This window comes from Triplophysa rosa, linkage group LG22 (genome assembly GCF_024868665.1).
Source record: "Triplophysa rosa linkage group LG22, Trosa_1v2, whole genome shotgun sequence".
Classification (NCBI taxonomy): domain Eukaryota; kingdom Metazoa; phylum Chordata; class Actinopteri; order Cypriniformes; family Nemacheilidae; genus Triplophysa; species Triplophysa rosa.
Genome location: NC_079911.1, coordinates 2,589,301 through 2,604,871, shown reverse-complemented (window position 1 = coordinate 2,604,871; position 15,571 = coordinate 2,589,301). Strand labels below are relative to the sequence as shown.

General features: G+C 39.7%; 1 protein-coding gene across 1 annotated transcript in view; it reads left to right on the top strand.

The window, feature by feature from the left end:
• Nucleotides 1-15,571, top strand: part of cntfr (ciliary neurotrophic factor receptor) — a 167,040-nt gene that overhangs the window by 71,710 nt on the left and 79,759 nt on the right. The window contains exons 3-4 of the mRNA XM_057320539.1: nt 7,558-7,791; nt 13,134-13,367. Coding sequence (XP_057176522.1) covers nt 7,558-7,791; nt 13,134-13,367 — 468 coding nt within the window. The remainder of the gene's footprint in view (nt 1-7,557; nt 7,792-13,133; nt 13,368-15,571) is intronic.

Genomic DNA, 15,571 nt, shown 5'->3' with positions numbered 1-15,571 from the left:
ACATATAAAAACGGAGATTGGTAAGTTACTGTTTTATCATTAATATGTGATAACTTCCTTTTTAATTTAATAGAACGTTTGGGCATACCAACATGGTGGCGCAGTAGCTTCAGTGTAATGACGTCATGAGCAATCCAGTCATTTACATAGATCAGTGGTCCAAACCAGCGGATTATTTTAAGCTTGCATGCTACAGTTTAACATTTAAAGTGCACAAGCCATTTAAATTTAACGGATTTTGATTGGCTGTCAATTTTTTATTGTTCATCAGCTTGAAAAAAAAAAGAATTGACCCCAACTTTAGATTCATACGGGAATATTCTTGATTTCAGTTCACATAATTTAATTTTCTGTCAGCCGTTCCTCTTGTCTAGAGATGTTGTAAACCCTGGTAAATTTTTCTCATCAGAAAAATGATTTATCTCTCTTTCTTTCTGAGACATGTCTATGCTTGACATGATAAATGATCTAAGAGTGCTATTTTGGCTCTAAACATTGGCATCGTCTCAAAAATGCTTTGTGTTTCCTTTAGCCTAGCAACGATTTTAAATCAAGAGTACATACTTTGCACCAAGTCATCAAATTTCACTCCCAAGAATTTACCCTTTCGACATAAACACGTCAAAATCTCAAAAAGACCCTTTGCATCGGGATTTATTGAGGGAAACAATAACAACTGCTGAGCAAATGGAGACAAATTACGGCAAGCGTTGTTGATGCTAAGAGTGTCTGTCGAAACAGACTTTAAAAGCAAGGGCCAGGCTTTGTTCTGACCCCTTCTGATGCGAGTTCCCGCCTGCCGCCACCCTGCCAGGGGGAATGGGAACACGGGGTAGGGCCGATTGTTGGTTTCAGGCCTCGTGTTTTGGCTGTAAACTATGAAGTGCTTTGTAATGACATCCAGCTTCGTTTTCTCTTCATTTTGCACGGCTCATCTGTGATCGCTGCTGGAGGACATGTGTGCCGGTGGAGGAAGAGGGGTGTGCAGCAGTCAGGTTTACCTCCCCTGTTGGGGATGTTTACATTCCATTGGCAAGGCCACGCAATTCGCCCGCTCAAAGCAGAGCGTAGGTAGAGCGGCAGGATAAATGTGCAAGTAATCTTGGTTTAAAGGCATGTTTTTCTTCAAGGTCCTGAGACCAATGCAGCAGGTACAAGCCATTAACTTCAAACTAACAATGAGAAAAAATTGTTGAGCCTCTGAACAACAAATTGCACTTGAAACTTAAACTAGATTTTACAGTGGAAGTAGTTGATGTCTGTCACAGTTGATTTTAAGGACTATAACATTTGTTCATAAATCCATGGAATCAATTGTCTATAAGCAAGAGGAGTTTAAAGGGATACTTTACCCAAAAATGAAAATACTGTCACTCTCTAGTTGTTCCAAATCTGTATAAATGTCTTTGTTTGGTCGAACACAGAGAAAGATATTTGGAAGAATGCTTATAACCAGACAGATATTGTCCCCCATTGAATACCATAGTAGGAAAAAATACAATGGTTATCAAAAGTGCCCCAGAACTGTTTGCTGTCCTACATTCTTCAAAATGTCTTCTTTTGTGTTAAGTAATTTTACTTTAATTCCTATTGTGTAAGTAATTTTACCTACTACTATGGGAGTCAATGGGGTCAAGACCTGTTTGGTTATAAGCATTCTTCCAAATATATTTATCCGTGTTTATCAGAACAAAGACATTTATACAGATTTGGAAAAACCCAAAGGTGAGTAAATGATGACAGAATTTCCATTTTTGTCTGAAGTATCCCTTTAGGATGTCTGTGTTGCTTTAGGAACAGCCTCAGTGAAACGTGGATTTACTTTACCTGTCGATTTTAGAACCTCTCCTCACGCTTACAAATGCTTTTTGATTTGGCTTCTTACCAGTGCACAGTGCATTCTAGAAGTTCTTGGCCATAGGTGTTTCTTCAAATAAGAACTGTGTTGGACTGCAGACAATTTATTTCATTTTAAAATGCCAAGGCAGGATTTCTCCTCACACACATAGAGCTGGAGTGGGATTCGATTTGTGCATAACTGACATTCCTCTCTGTGACAACATGAGGCAATAATGCAAGCACAATACATCACTTGTTGATAAATGATGTATTTTTGTCATGAGAATTTTTGTCCCAACTAGCCACAGCTGCAGCATCACAAATGGTGTTGTTACATGGTCTCTGCTGAAAGAACAATAGAATGCCACAGGTAATGATAAACAGTCACTTTAGGAAAAATATCACATTCATTTCTACACTCTTAATAACCACTAAAAACACACAAGGGGTAAAACTTCATTAATAAGGTTCACAGAGGCAGGTGTAACACACCTGATGCTTTTTGTTTGTACACCTGCAAAACATACTACAGCACATGGTCTATTCTCTGCAAAGTGGTTGCTAAGAGAATCCTTTGTGGATCATTTCTTTACTTCATGCAATCTGAGCATTGGCAATGGAACACCTTAAGATTAATAGGAGATATTAAAGGAATGGTTTACCCAAAATGACTCTCATGTCATTCCAAACCTGTATTATTTTCCTTGCTCTGTAACAGAACTTTCCCATCAAGCATTGTTGCATATAATCTTAAAAACACTTAAAAAACACTTAAACATAAAAACAGCAAGGACAGAAGAGACCAATATGATATAGATATAACAAAATGATATAGAAATATTTTATTTGTTTGTGACAGAAAGCTCATGATGGAAGCACAGTTAGGACACAGTGAAAGATTAAAGTGATACCAAAAATGAAAATTCTGTCATCATTTACTCACCTTCGAGTTGTTCCAAATCTGTATACATTTCTTTGTTCTGATGAACACAGAGAAAGATATTTGGAATAATGCTTATAACCAAACAGGTCTTGCCCCCCATTGACTCCCATAGTAGGAAAAAATACTTAATTTTTTTGTTCTGTTGAACACAAAAGAAGACATTTTGAAGAATGTAGGACAGCAAATCGTTCTGGGGCACTTTTGACAACCATTGTATTTTTCCTACTATGGGAGTCAATGTGGGGCAAAATCTATCTGGTTATAAGCATTCTTCCAAATACCTTTCTCTGGCATTTAGACAGATTTGGAACAACTCGAAGGTGAGTAAATGATGACAGTAATTACATTTTTGGGTGAAGTTTCCCTTTAAGATCCCTGCTTATTTCCCAATCATGATAATCACTGCATAATATCACTACCATTATGGCAACATATGGTCCAATTGCTGCAATAAACTGACGTTGACAGAACCATGTTAGAGATGTTTTAATATGATCCGTTTAATGCTCTAGCAGGGAAAACACTAGCTCAGATTTTATCATATGCTATCTGTCCACCTGATACGGTGTGTTATACACTACCAGCGTTACTCCCAAAATGTCCAATCCAAAGACGTCTGCAAACTAAGAGCAGCTCCATATATCTGCACCTCCTGTGAACAGATGCCGGACCTCATCTTAATACTTGAAATGCCAAAGATCCATGCTGCTGTGTATTAGCAAATGAAGGGGGTGCTGTTGCTGGAATGCATTTCTGAGATTAGAATCCAGTTCAATCAGGATTGTCTTTGTGTTGTGGCTTTGGGTGCGACTGGGGTGGGGTGCTTTAATCTCCTCTGGTGCAAATTTGCATTGGAGTGTTGCCCCATGTCGTTCTCCATCACAAGGGGCTGTTGAGTTGTACATCCTGTTTCTCCTCTGGCAGGCTGGTCATGTGTCTTTGAAAACAAAGCGAGACTGAGTTTTTATCAAAAGTTCCATTGTGCGTTCAATTAGGGAGATAACCGGCCGTTATTTAAAAAAAAAGGAGGAATCATACAATAAAGCAAGGGATCAGATACTAACATATGACAATATATGACTATAATGAAACTAGGGAATTGTTTTTGAAACAGACACCTGCACAGCACAGTACACGGGCCACATTTTTTCTTAATCGTGTTTTCATTCAGTCTAGGAAAATTGTTGTTATATAAAATGTTACATAAAAAGATACTTGGTTATAGTTTTTGCATGAAAAAGTGTCCCAGACATCCAGTAACAAATGTGGTGGTATCATTTAGACAGTACAAGACACATTTAGCCAAGTACTTATTACACAAACTCCCTAGAGGCTGTTTACAGTTGCAGAACAATATAAACATCAAATATCATAGAATATAGTTGACTGGTGTCCTGGCTATTGTTTATTTTATTGTAGTCGTGTTTTACCAGAACACAGATACAAAATAAGGTTGTGAAAGAAGTACTGGTGTTCGACTACCATGTGGTACATCACGGGAGGTCTGGGAGAAGAGAGAAAATGAGGAACAGCTCCGGCGGCTGGGCATTAGCAAGCATCCCCCCGACAAGTGTGCGAAAATAAACAAAGTAGCCAAACCCACATTCTCAAGCCCGGGAGCCAACAGGAACAAGATGAAGCTGTCTGATCCCTGTTGTATCAATCTGATACCTTCTAATCCTATTGACCTTTCCAGAGCACGAGGCATTTCATGACCTTTGTTTGTGTGAAAATGACTCTGTGCTACCATACAGTATTAGCCTGGGAGGGAAAACTTCATCCACCCAGCCCACCCTCAGCCTGCAGTCGTAGATTTCACTGATGAACTTTTGGACACTTTGGCAATTCAAAAATTCTAAATTGGAGGGTGTATAAACGTGACCCAAATTGTGTCATTTTGTTTGGGTTCATTTAATTCAATGTCAACGGGGTTTCCTTCTTTAATAGAAAACATTAGTATGCCATTCCTTTCCAGGCTTTAGGCTAGCTAGCTAGTTAATCAAAGATGGCCTGCTAGTTAGGTTAGTCAAGAATCAAAATCCCCCGAAATCTATGAACATACACCATTTTTTTGAACAGATACAGACAGACGTAAGATTTAAGAAATGAACATTCTGACAGTTTCAAATGCCACTGAGCATCCGTTGTGCATTTTAATATTAGTGCTACTGCTGGTTGAGCTTGAGAACCAAAGACTAAGATCTAATTTTACAGAGACAACTTCTGTCAACTCCTTTGTGCTTATGGCTTTATATATCAGAAGGACAGCTGTTCCTCATCTAGCCAGGAAATCTAGCTGTCCGCCCAGTCGTCTATTGGCCGGTCAAGAATTCCCTCCACAAGCAGCACTGCATATGTCCTGCTCATAAAACCTTTAGCACTTCCATGTGGGTGTTAAGTCCCTCTTCTCTCATCTCTACATGACGCCTTCGCTCACCTTTGTAGCCAGTTTACATCTACATTATTGAGTGTCAGTTTGACTGCTCCTTTAAACTTCAACCATGTTTTTCCTTTCCATCTTATTCCTAATGGGACTTGCATACTCTTTGCCCGTGAAACCATGCATGCTATGTTCAGAGGAAATCTGTACGGTAGGATGGAATATTGTTTAACTTATATTGCTGTGTTTGTTTGAAGATAAAAGGTATGCGATGAAAAGTTGCAAAGTGGTGATTTAAAAATGAATGCCCATTTTGTGCCACCGTGTGGCAACACTTCCAAGCAGGCTTAATTCACACTTTAGGGCCCTAAACGTACCTGCTGATGGTGTAATAAGAATGAAGCATTCCGAACGTATCAAATGCAGGCTATTTCTGTTCAAAAGCTTTGTGGTCATGCCAATGGTCATATCCTATCGCTGCCTGCCCAGTGATAAGCTAGGAAACAAGAAACGGATTTGAGGCTCTGCAACAGAACGCTCTAGCAAAAGTGGGCTGACAAGTGAGATACAACCTTAATGAGAATCCTCAAAAGAAACGAGGCAGAGGGCAACGCAACCCCTTCCGTACTGAAGATGTTTTGGAGGGAAGATATTTCACAGGCTTTCACAGAGATTTCGCTCAAAGAATTTTCTTCTAAGGATTTCTCATAAAACAGAACTGCAGAATGGGTTTTTGTGAAGTTCCGCCCTGATATAGGCTTTTACCCCCTTATTTCGAACATGCGAAAATGATGATGCCTTTGTCAATGGACACAATTAAAGTAGTTGAAAGAAATGGTACTGCGTAGCCGAGCTGTATTGAATATAAATTAGTGTAATTGCATGTGATATGTCAGACCTTAGTTTAATGTGAAGAGCTTATAATTATCCCTAATTTACAGCTAAAGGGAGTGTATAGAATGACAATGAGAATGATGAAATCAGAAGACATCAAGTCATTCACAAGAGTCGGGTGTAAAAGCACAAGAACAAAAGTTACTTTGATTTTATTTTTGTACAATAAATGATCTTTGCAAACATCAAGCTGACATACAGAAGGCCATTTGAAGAGAAATGTTTAACAGTGTTTGCCTTGTGCCCCAAACCAGGGCCGGATTTCTGCATAGGCATTCTATGATAATAAATATATTGTTTTTATTGGTACTATTATTATTTCAGTCATGGATGGCTGTGCGTCTAAGAAAATGAACCTTTATTTTTTTTCTGGTTGTTGTAAAATGATAGGCCATTACATTCCATTTAAATAATACATTATATATCTCTTTTGCCTATGTCCCAATAAGAGGTAAATCCGGACCTGCCCCATACACAAAAGGTGTTGCTTTAATTTGCCATAGCTTATATCAGGATTCTATCTTCAAAGATAGCAACATGCTTTCTGTAAGCAGGAAATTTGCAGCACAAATGTATGAGTGTATATCATGTTATCTGAACCGAGTTGCTCTCTTGTGGGCATGCCTGTGTTACAAAAGGTAGTCGCCACTTTCGTTGTCCTTTTCACTTGATCACACTGGCCTTTCGCTTTCCATTTTATTCAACACTGTGGTGTTACAAGCTTTGACATCGGAGGAAATGTAAAATTCATGGATTTGGTTTGCCCAGAGGACAAGTGCGTGTGGTTTAGGCTACAGGGGTAGTTAGTCAGGTCAGTGGAAGGAAGAAAAATTGGTTTTTCTCACCCCTGTGCACTACAGGAGCCACAAAGTCAAAATGAATCTGCAAAAGGAGCATTGATGTGTTTACTTAGTTTTGTTTGTTTGCTGTTTCCTTTATCTTCTGGGTGTCGCGTGACAGTGGCCTTCTACACGGTATTAGTCGCAGTTACAACATGATTATTTTCATTTGATGTCAAGGCCTATAGCAACAATGATGTCAAACAGATTCTGTAGGAAAACCAGGGTCTGCAGACTAATTTCCGGTCGTATAACACTATCGAGTTGTTTTGGCTTGACGAAGTGCTCAGCAATGTAAAGAGGATCTTTTATATCGCTGATTTATTACTTTCTTATTTTTATCTAAAAAACACCCATATTTGCCCGTCAAAGAATCCTCCTTTTCCCATAGAGTAAATTAGTCTGCCGAACCTGGCATTCCGAAAGCTCACCGGCACCATCTTGTGCAACTAGCGAATTGCTACTTCCCTTGTCATGTAAATAAGTACAATTACAGCGGTTGGGAGTAACATGCTAAAATTGGTGACGCAGATACATTTTCTCAGTAGCGTGACAAGTTTCTAAACCAGATTAGTTTTTTCTAACTAACAAGCTACTTTTTTCAGTATGAATCAGTGTAGTTGGACAAAACGTTACACAATGATGTTGCTTTGCTTCCTCAGGTGCCAGAATTCAGTACGAGAGGATAGGAAGTGATGTCACCATGCAGTGTGGCTCTCTGGACAACGACGCCTCAGTGACGTGGAAGGTGAATGGTACGGACGTGAAGGCTCGCAGGCGGGAGGAGGGACCACGGCTCATCCTTTTGGACGTGGACATGAGTAGCAATGGGGTGTACAGCTGCTTTCAGAACCCTGAAGGCCAGCGCCGCGACCAGATCAATCTCCGCGTTGGACGTAAGTCGTATCTGTTTGTCCACTCATGACTTTACTTATTCCACTCATGATTCGTTTGTTTGTTTTTCACAACCAGTTCAGCATTTATGCCCATGTGACTGTGTACTATTCTTTTTAACACACTATATGGCCACAAGCATCTGGACATTCAAACTCCACACCCGGAAATTGTTGTTAAGCATTAATTTAGAAGTACAACTTTTTTTTGAAAGTGAAGAGAGGCAGACTTTAACCAAATTTTAACACATATGGTATATGACATCAAAGTACAGCACAGTGGTTCTCAAACTGTGATACGCATACCACTTGTGGTACTTGAAGAGTCCCCTGGTAGTACGTGACATGACAAAAAATTAAAAACCCTTTACATTTCGTGTTTTAAATACAATGTCAAATGTTTAATACATGATCGATAAATGCGGAATACATCTCAGCCTATTTGCAATTTTTATATACAGTATCTCACAGAAGTGAGTACACCCCTCACATTTTTGTAAATATCTTTTTATCTGACAACACTGAAGAAATGAAACTTTGCTACAATGGAAAGTAGTGAGTGTAGCTTGTATAACAGTGTAAATTTGCTGTCCCCTCAAAATAACTCAACACACAGCCATTAAAGGCGTGCTTCTTTACAATGTTAAACATGTTGTCTTCTCATGCTTAACATGGTCAACTTGTCAAAAAACGAGTTGGGCGTATTACGTATTATTTCTGTGCTCGATACACTCCCCCAGCGATCGTACAGGTTTCAGAAAGTTTCGTTACAATTTTTCTTGGTCCCTTATTGGACAATTCTCCCGGAAAAGCACGCGGTATGCCCACGGCCACAAGGAGAGCAGGAGAAGGAGCATGCGCAGACGTCACTTTCACTTGTGTGCAGGAGAGAGTGAGAGAGCACACGTTCGTGAAGTTCAGGTGTTTGTTTGTTCACTGCATTTGGGTGATGAATGTTACATAAACGGTGGATACAACGCTGGATTTGGAGATGGTTTGAAACTGATATATGGAGCCGTCCCAGCGCTAAAAGATGCCGGACATGAACCTCAAGCGGTGAGTGAAACTGATGTCTGTGTTTTGTTGGCAATGTGCTTTAATTCAGCCTACCCCTCCCCCCCGCACGTGCCGAATATGATTTCGGAAATAATCGTACAGCTGTATCTATCTTTTATAAATGTGATCAAACTAAATACTCTTCGAAGATACGAAGTATGCAATACTACTCTATAGGTACTCAAGATTAATATGAGATTGGCAGAAACCGCGTGTTTTAGGACCGCTTTAATGTCTAAACCGCTGGCAACAAAAGTGAATACACCCCTAAGTGAAAATGTCCAAATTGGGCCAAATTAGCCATTTTCCCTCCCCGGTGTCATGTGATTCTTTAGTGTTACAAGGTCTCAGGTATGAATGGGCAGCAGGTGTTTTAAATTTGGTGTTATCGCTCTCACTCTCTCATACTGGTCACTGGAAGTTCAACATGGCACCTCATGGCAAAGAACTCTCTGAGGATCTGAAAAAAGGAATTGTTGCTCTACATAAAGATGGCCTAGGCTATAAGAAGAATGCCAAGAGCCTGAAACTGAGCTGCAGCACGGTGGCCAAGACCATACAGTGGTTCAAAAGGACAGGTTCCACTCAGAACAGGCTTCACCATGGACAACTGAAGAAGTTGCATGGGCATGTGCTCAGCGTCGTATCCAGAGGTTGTCTTTGGGAAATAGACGTATGAGTGCTGCCAGCATTGCTGCAGAGGTTGAAGGGTTGGGGAGTCAGCCTGTAAGTGCTCAGACCATACGCCGCACACTGCATCAAATTGGTCTGCATGGCTGTCATCCCAGAAGGAAGCCTCTTCTAAAGGTGATGGACAAGAAAGCCCGCAAACAGTTCGCTGAAGACAAGCAGATTAAGGACATTGATTACAAGGAACCATGCCCTATGGTCTGATGAGACCAAGATAGACTTATTTGGTTCAGATGGTGTCAAGCATGTGTGGTGGCAACCAGGTGAGGAGTACAAAGACAAGTGTGTCTTGCCTACAGTCAAGCGTGGTGGTGGGAGTGTCATGGTCTGGGGATGCATGAGTGCTGCCGGCACTGGGGAGCTACAGTTCATTGAGGGAACCATGAATGCCAACATGTACTGTGACATACTGAAGCAGAGCATGATCCCCTCCCTTCGGAGACTGGGCCGCAGGGCAGTATTCCAACATGATAACGACCCCAAAAGAAGCTGAGGGTAAAGGTGATGGACTGGCCAAGCATGTCTCCAGACCTTAACCCTATTGAGCATCTGTGGGGCTCTGCTGAACTCCATGAACGAGAGGGTTAATGCAGTGCTGGAAAATAATGGTGGCCACATAAAATATTGACACTTTGGGCACAATTTGGACATTTTCACTTAGGTGTGTACTCACTTTTGTTCCCAGGGGTTTATACATTAATGGCTGTGTGTTGAGTTATTTTGAAGGGACAGCAAAAAGTACACTCACTACTTTACATTGTAGCAAAGTGTCATTTCTTCAGTGTTGTCACATGAAAAGATATAATAAAATATTTACAAAAATAAATGTGAGGGGTGTACTCACTTCTGTGAGATACTGTAGTTGTATGAATTATCGTTTATTTATCATTGGTCGATGTAACTCAGGCACGTGACAGGCAACTCAAACACAGAGCAGGAGCAGAAAGGTGCTTGTGCGAAATGAAAAATCAAAAGGCATTAAAATTATTTATTTGTATTGTATAATCTGTTGTAATTGTATTCTTTTTATATTATTTACTTTATTCTTTATGTTTTATGTTTGCTGGAATACTATGTTATTTGTTTTGTCTGGAAGTAATATGGTTCTAATGTGTTGAGCCTTCCCTATCATATTCTTTTCTTTTGTATAGTTATTGATGGCATTTTGTTGTATCAAGATTTTGCACTCAATAAAAAAAAAAGAAGGCGATTATGCGTCTCTCACTCTCTCTCTTCCAATGAGCTGCGTGCAACAGCTGTCCTCTTGATGTTTAAGTATACGTATATTTATATATCTTCTGTGTTAAATATTATTTCCACATGGTTTTTTCTTTAATATAGCTTTGCAGTCTTTCTGCATGTCCCCGCAAAGTTAATTAATTCCCCATAAGAGAAATTTACAGAGCCCTGTTTAAAGTGCACTACAGAAAGGGGTTTTATGTCCACTATTACTGCTGACTAACTTGAAAAACATGGAAAAAAACATGTTCTGTAGTTTGCAAACAGCTGGTAAATGCTTATAGCATCAGATAACGGTAACATCTCACTCTAGTCCTGCTTGACCTTAGTGCTGAGTTCGATACTGTAGACCATAAAATACTTCTAGATCGCTTACACAATTATACCGGTATTCAGGGACAGGCACTACAATGGTTCAGATCTTACTTATCAGACAGACATCAATTTGTCCATTTAAATGGGGAATCATCAAATCTAACACAAGTAAATTATGGATTACCTCAGGGATCGGTTTTAGGACCCTTGCTATTCTCCATATACATGCTGCCCCTTGGAAACATTATTAGAAAACATGGAATTAGCTTCCACTGTTATGCAGATGATACTCGGCTATATATCTCATCAAGACCAGATGATTCCTTCCAGCCATCCAAATTGGCACAGTGCATCGAAGATATAAAACATTGGATGACTTGTAATTTCCTTCTTTTAAATTCTAATAAAACAGAAATATTACTTATCGGACCAAAGACATGTGAGAAGAATATTTTGGATTATAACCTGCAAATTGAAGGCTGCAGTGTTACTCCAACAAATACAGTTAAAGACCTAGGCGTCATATTAGACAGCAACCTGTCATTTAGAAATCACATCTCAAATGTCACAAAAACAGCCTTCTTCCACCTTAGAAATGTTGCCAAATTACGAAATATTCTATGTGTTGCTGACGCAGAGAAGCTTATTCATGCATTTGTGACCTCAAGACTTGACTACTGTAATGCACTGCTTAGTGGTTGTCCTGCAGCATCAATAAACAAACTACAGTTAGTTCAGAATGTTATCATGTTATCAACCCTTCACTGGTTACCCATTAAGTATCATATTGACTTTAAAGTTCTTTTAATCACTTATAAAGCCTTAAACGGTTTAGCCCCTACCTACATAACAGAGCTTCTACCACACTACAAGCCATCACGTGCTCTAAGATCTCATAACTCCCGACTTTTGATAAAACCTAGAATAACTAAATCCACCAAAGGGGGTGGAGCTTTCTCATACGTAGCACCTAAACTCTGGAATAGCCTTCCCAATACTATTCGAGGGTCAGACACACTCTCCCAATTTAAATCTAGATTAAAGACACATCTTTTCAGCCAAGCATTCACTTAATGCAAAATATGCTAAATAAACCACCAGGAGACTGGATTTATTAGATATTATTTACTAGAATAATCTTGCTTGCCCTATAAACACCATGCACTGTGCTGTGTTTTACCTTTTTTGTGTTTTTCAGTTTTTCTTATTTTCTCCTGTAAAGCTGCTTTGGAACACTGCACATTGTGAAAAGCGCTATATAAATAAAATTGAATTGAATTGAATTATATAAAAACGTGTTTGTATTATTAATAATAATGAGTGTTTATTCATATGATTTTCTATGGCGGTCATTAGGTGGTACTTCGAACAACTAATTTTTTAAAGGTATAAAGGTGGTTGATCTGAAAAGTTTGAGAAACACTGGTCTAGCATGCAGCTCTTGTTTCTGTTACATTATAATACTTATTCAACTTTATTTCATTACGTCAGCCATGAGCATGGTTTGTGTGTCCTGTCTGGTTAAATTCCACTGGCAAAACATGTCCCATCTTTCCACACTCCGCAGTGTCATGAAGCTACGGCTTTGTTGTTGTTTTGCACCCTCTAGCAATGAAAATTACATATTGTGCCATTAAAAGTGTATGTTGACTAATTACAATTTAAAAAAATTGCTTTAACTTTTAATTTAGCTTTAGCTCAACTTTTAAAGCAGCTTCCCCAACACTAACTTTTTTGTAAATATTCGTTAATGGAATGCTGAGACATGTACAGTATATTCAACCTTAGCCAACCTAACAATGGAAACATTTTGTTTATATACTATTCTCTCTCTCTGTATGCAGACAAATCTCTCTCTCTACCCCATGCAGACAAATGTATTTTTCTGAGACAGTGCTACCTAATTCAATGTGACAGTCTAAAACAAGCTTTGTCTTGCATATCGCAGTTTGAACACTTCAGACACTGTTACATATACCGATGTTGTCGTCTGTGATGTTACAAGCGGTTCTTTGATGACTTTGACCTTTTCATTGTTTCCTCAGGTGCCAGGATTCAGTATGAGAAGATAGGAAGTGATGTCACATTGCAGTGTGGCTCTCTGGACAACGACGCCTCAGTGACTTGGAAAGTGAACGGTACAGACGTGAAAGCTCGCAGACGGGAAGAAGGACCTCGGCTGATCCTGATGAAGGTGGACATGAGTAGCAACGGTCTGTACAGCTGCTTCCAGAACCCTGATGGTCAGCGCCGTGACCAGATCAATCTCCGCGTTGGACGTAAGTGAATCATCTTCTGGTTCAGTTTTTTATAGATGATGAATATTAATATTAGTTAGTCTTTCTCTCTTCATTTTGGTCATGTTAGTTCTAGTGATTTTACTGTAATTGCTGACACAGCCAATTGTGTATTGGTTGTGGTTGGCCTCTCAAGTCTATCTTGGATTTTCTCAGTTCTTGATCCTCCTAAGCGATCTATCTTTTAATAATCTAACTTTATTTATATAGCGCTTTTTACAATTTTCATTGTTACAACGCAGCTGTATGAGACATATTGACTATAAGCAAAACAATTAAAGTAAAACAAGAAAAAGGTGAAAACACAGAAGACAGACATACCCACAGACAGACATACAAAACACTCCACACACACAATAATATGCACATGTACTAACACACACACGGACGGGCAGACACACAGACGCGCACGCACACACACACACACACACACACAGACACGCACACACACAAACACACACACACACACACACACACACACACACACAGAGAAGCACGCACACACAGACACGCACGCACGCACAGTGAAAGCACACATTTAAGATAAACGAGAGAGAAACACGGGTCAAATATAAAACACTATAAATTCCTATATGCAATATTAATTATGTAAAACTTTAAAATTCTAATTCTAAAGCAGCCTCCCCGCCAAGCAAATAGTGCAAAACAGTATGCAAACGGTGGCGAGGAACCCAAATCTCCAATCGAGAAAAAAAACCTCAGGAGAACCCAGGCCCAACCAGGGGATTCCAGTTCCCCTCTGGCAAAAGCTGCTGCCCTCTGCACAAGCTCCACAGTGCTTGCACAACAAGGCTAAATAAAAATAAATAAACTTACTAATAAGGTAAATTCTAGATTTAAGATTATCATTAATAATCTAATAGCATTTGAAATTTTGTAGTGAAGACATGTCAAGTGACCGCGTCCTTCTTTATCCAGCTCTATCATCTCAGCTCTTGTCAGGTCGCCGCTTCCCATTCTCCGCTCTACCATCAGGTCAGGCCATGAACTGCATCCTGCTCACTGTGGTAACCTTGGAACAATGAGACAAGACTGGCTGAGAGTAGAGTACTGTTCTGCACTCAGGACACCTGAGAGCGTAATGCACATGAAGGACTGTAATACAAGAGGAGTTCACTCAAGTACTGAGGAGCTAAACCATGTAAGGCTTTATAGGTAATGAGCAAGATTTTAAAGTTAACACGATGCTTTATAGGTAACCAGTGCAAGGTTGACAGAACCGGGCTAAAATGTTCATACTTTTTTGTACGTGTAAGAACTCGAGCTGCCGCGTTTTGGACCAGTTTGAGTTTTTGTAATAAGCCTGCAGGGCAACCACCTAACAGTGCATTACAGTAGTCTCAATATCTTCTCTCTCTTATTCGCTCTATCCTTCGTGAAACTCTGAATGACCCTGCACAACATTTACCCCGACACTTCTTTACCCAAACAAGTCTGCGCTCACTTCCGCCACTGGTTACCCTTTCTTCAGAGGACATTCTCACTGTTTTCAAAGAGTCGAATTATTAACGACAAACAACCTCGTATGAGTGCAGCCGGCCCTCAGTTCATGCGGCCCCTGATCTCAAATCTTCTCCGCTTATCTTCTCTGGCAAGCAACTGTTTCTATCTGTGTGGGAGTCGCAGGGGTGCGAGATTTGTGTTTTATGTATTATTGGAGTAGATTTATAGGTAGTACTGGATATTTTTAAAGAGGCTACACAGCATGACGTCATAGAAGATGCTAAGCCTAGTCCAGATGTGCTCTCTACAGCACGGTTCAGTTGTTGTTGAACGGGATCATTAGCAGAATCAACAAAAGTTCATGTTTGCTCGAGGAAAATATGTGGAGTTCTGTTTTAACTTTTTGAGTCAAAAGTACAACACTTCCATTGGTTGTTAGCTGAAAATGTTGTCAAATTAGTTAACGTAATAAAAAGAAACAACAACGCAAAGGTGGGTGATATGTACTTAAGAGTTTTGCGGATGAAGATTCCATGCGTGTCTGGTCATTAACAGCACTTGAAATGTTTCCGACGGGAGGTGATGCTGGGTTGTGAAGTGTTATTGCACCATATATTAGCCAATCTGACAGATTAGAAACCATTAGAAATGACCGACCTGCAAACACAAAGTGATTATGTCAGAACATGTACAAAGTTTAGACTGTTCCCTTGTTCTCTTAT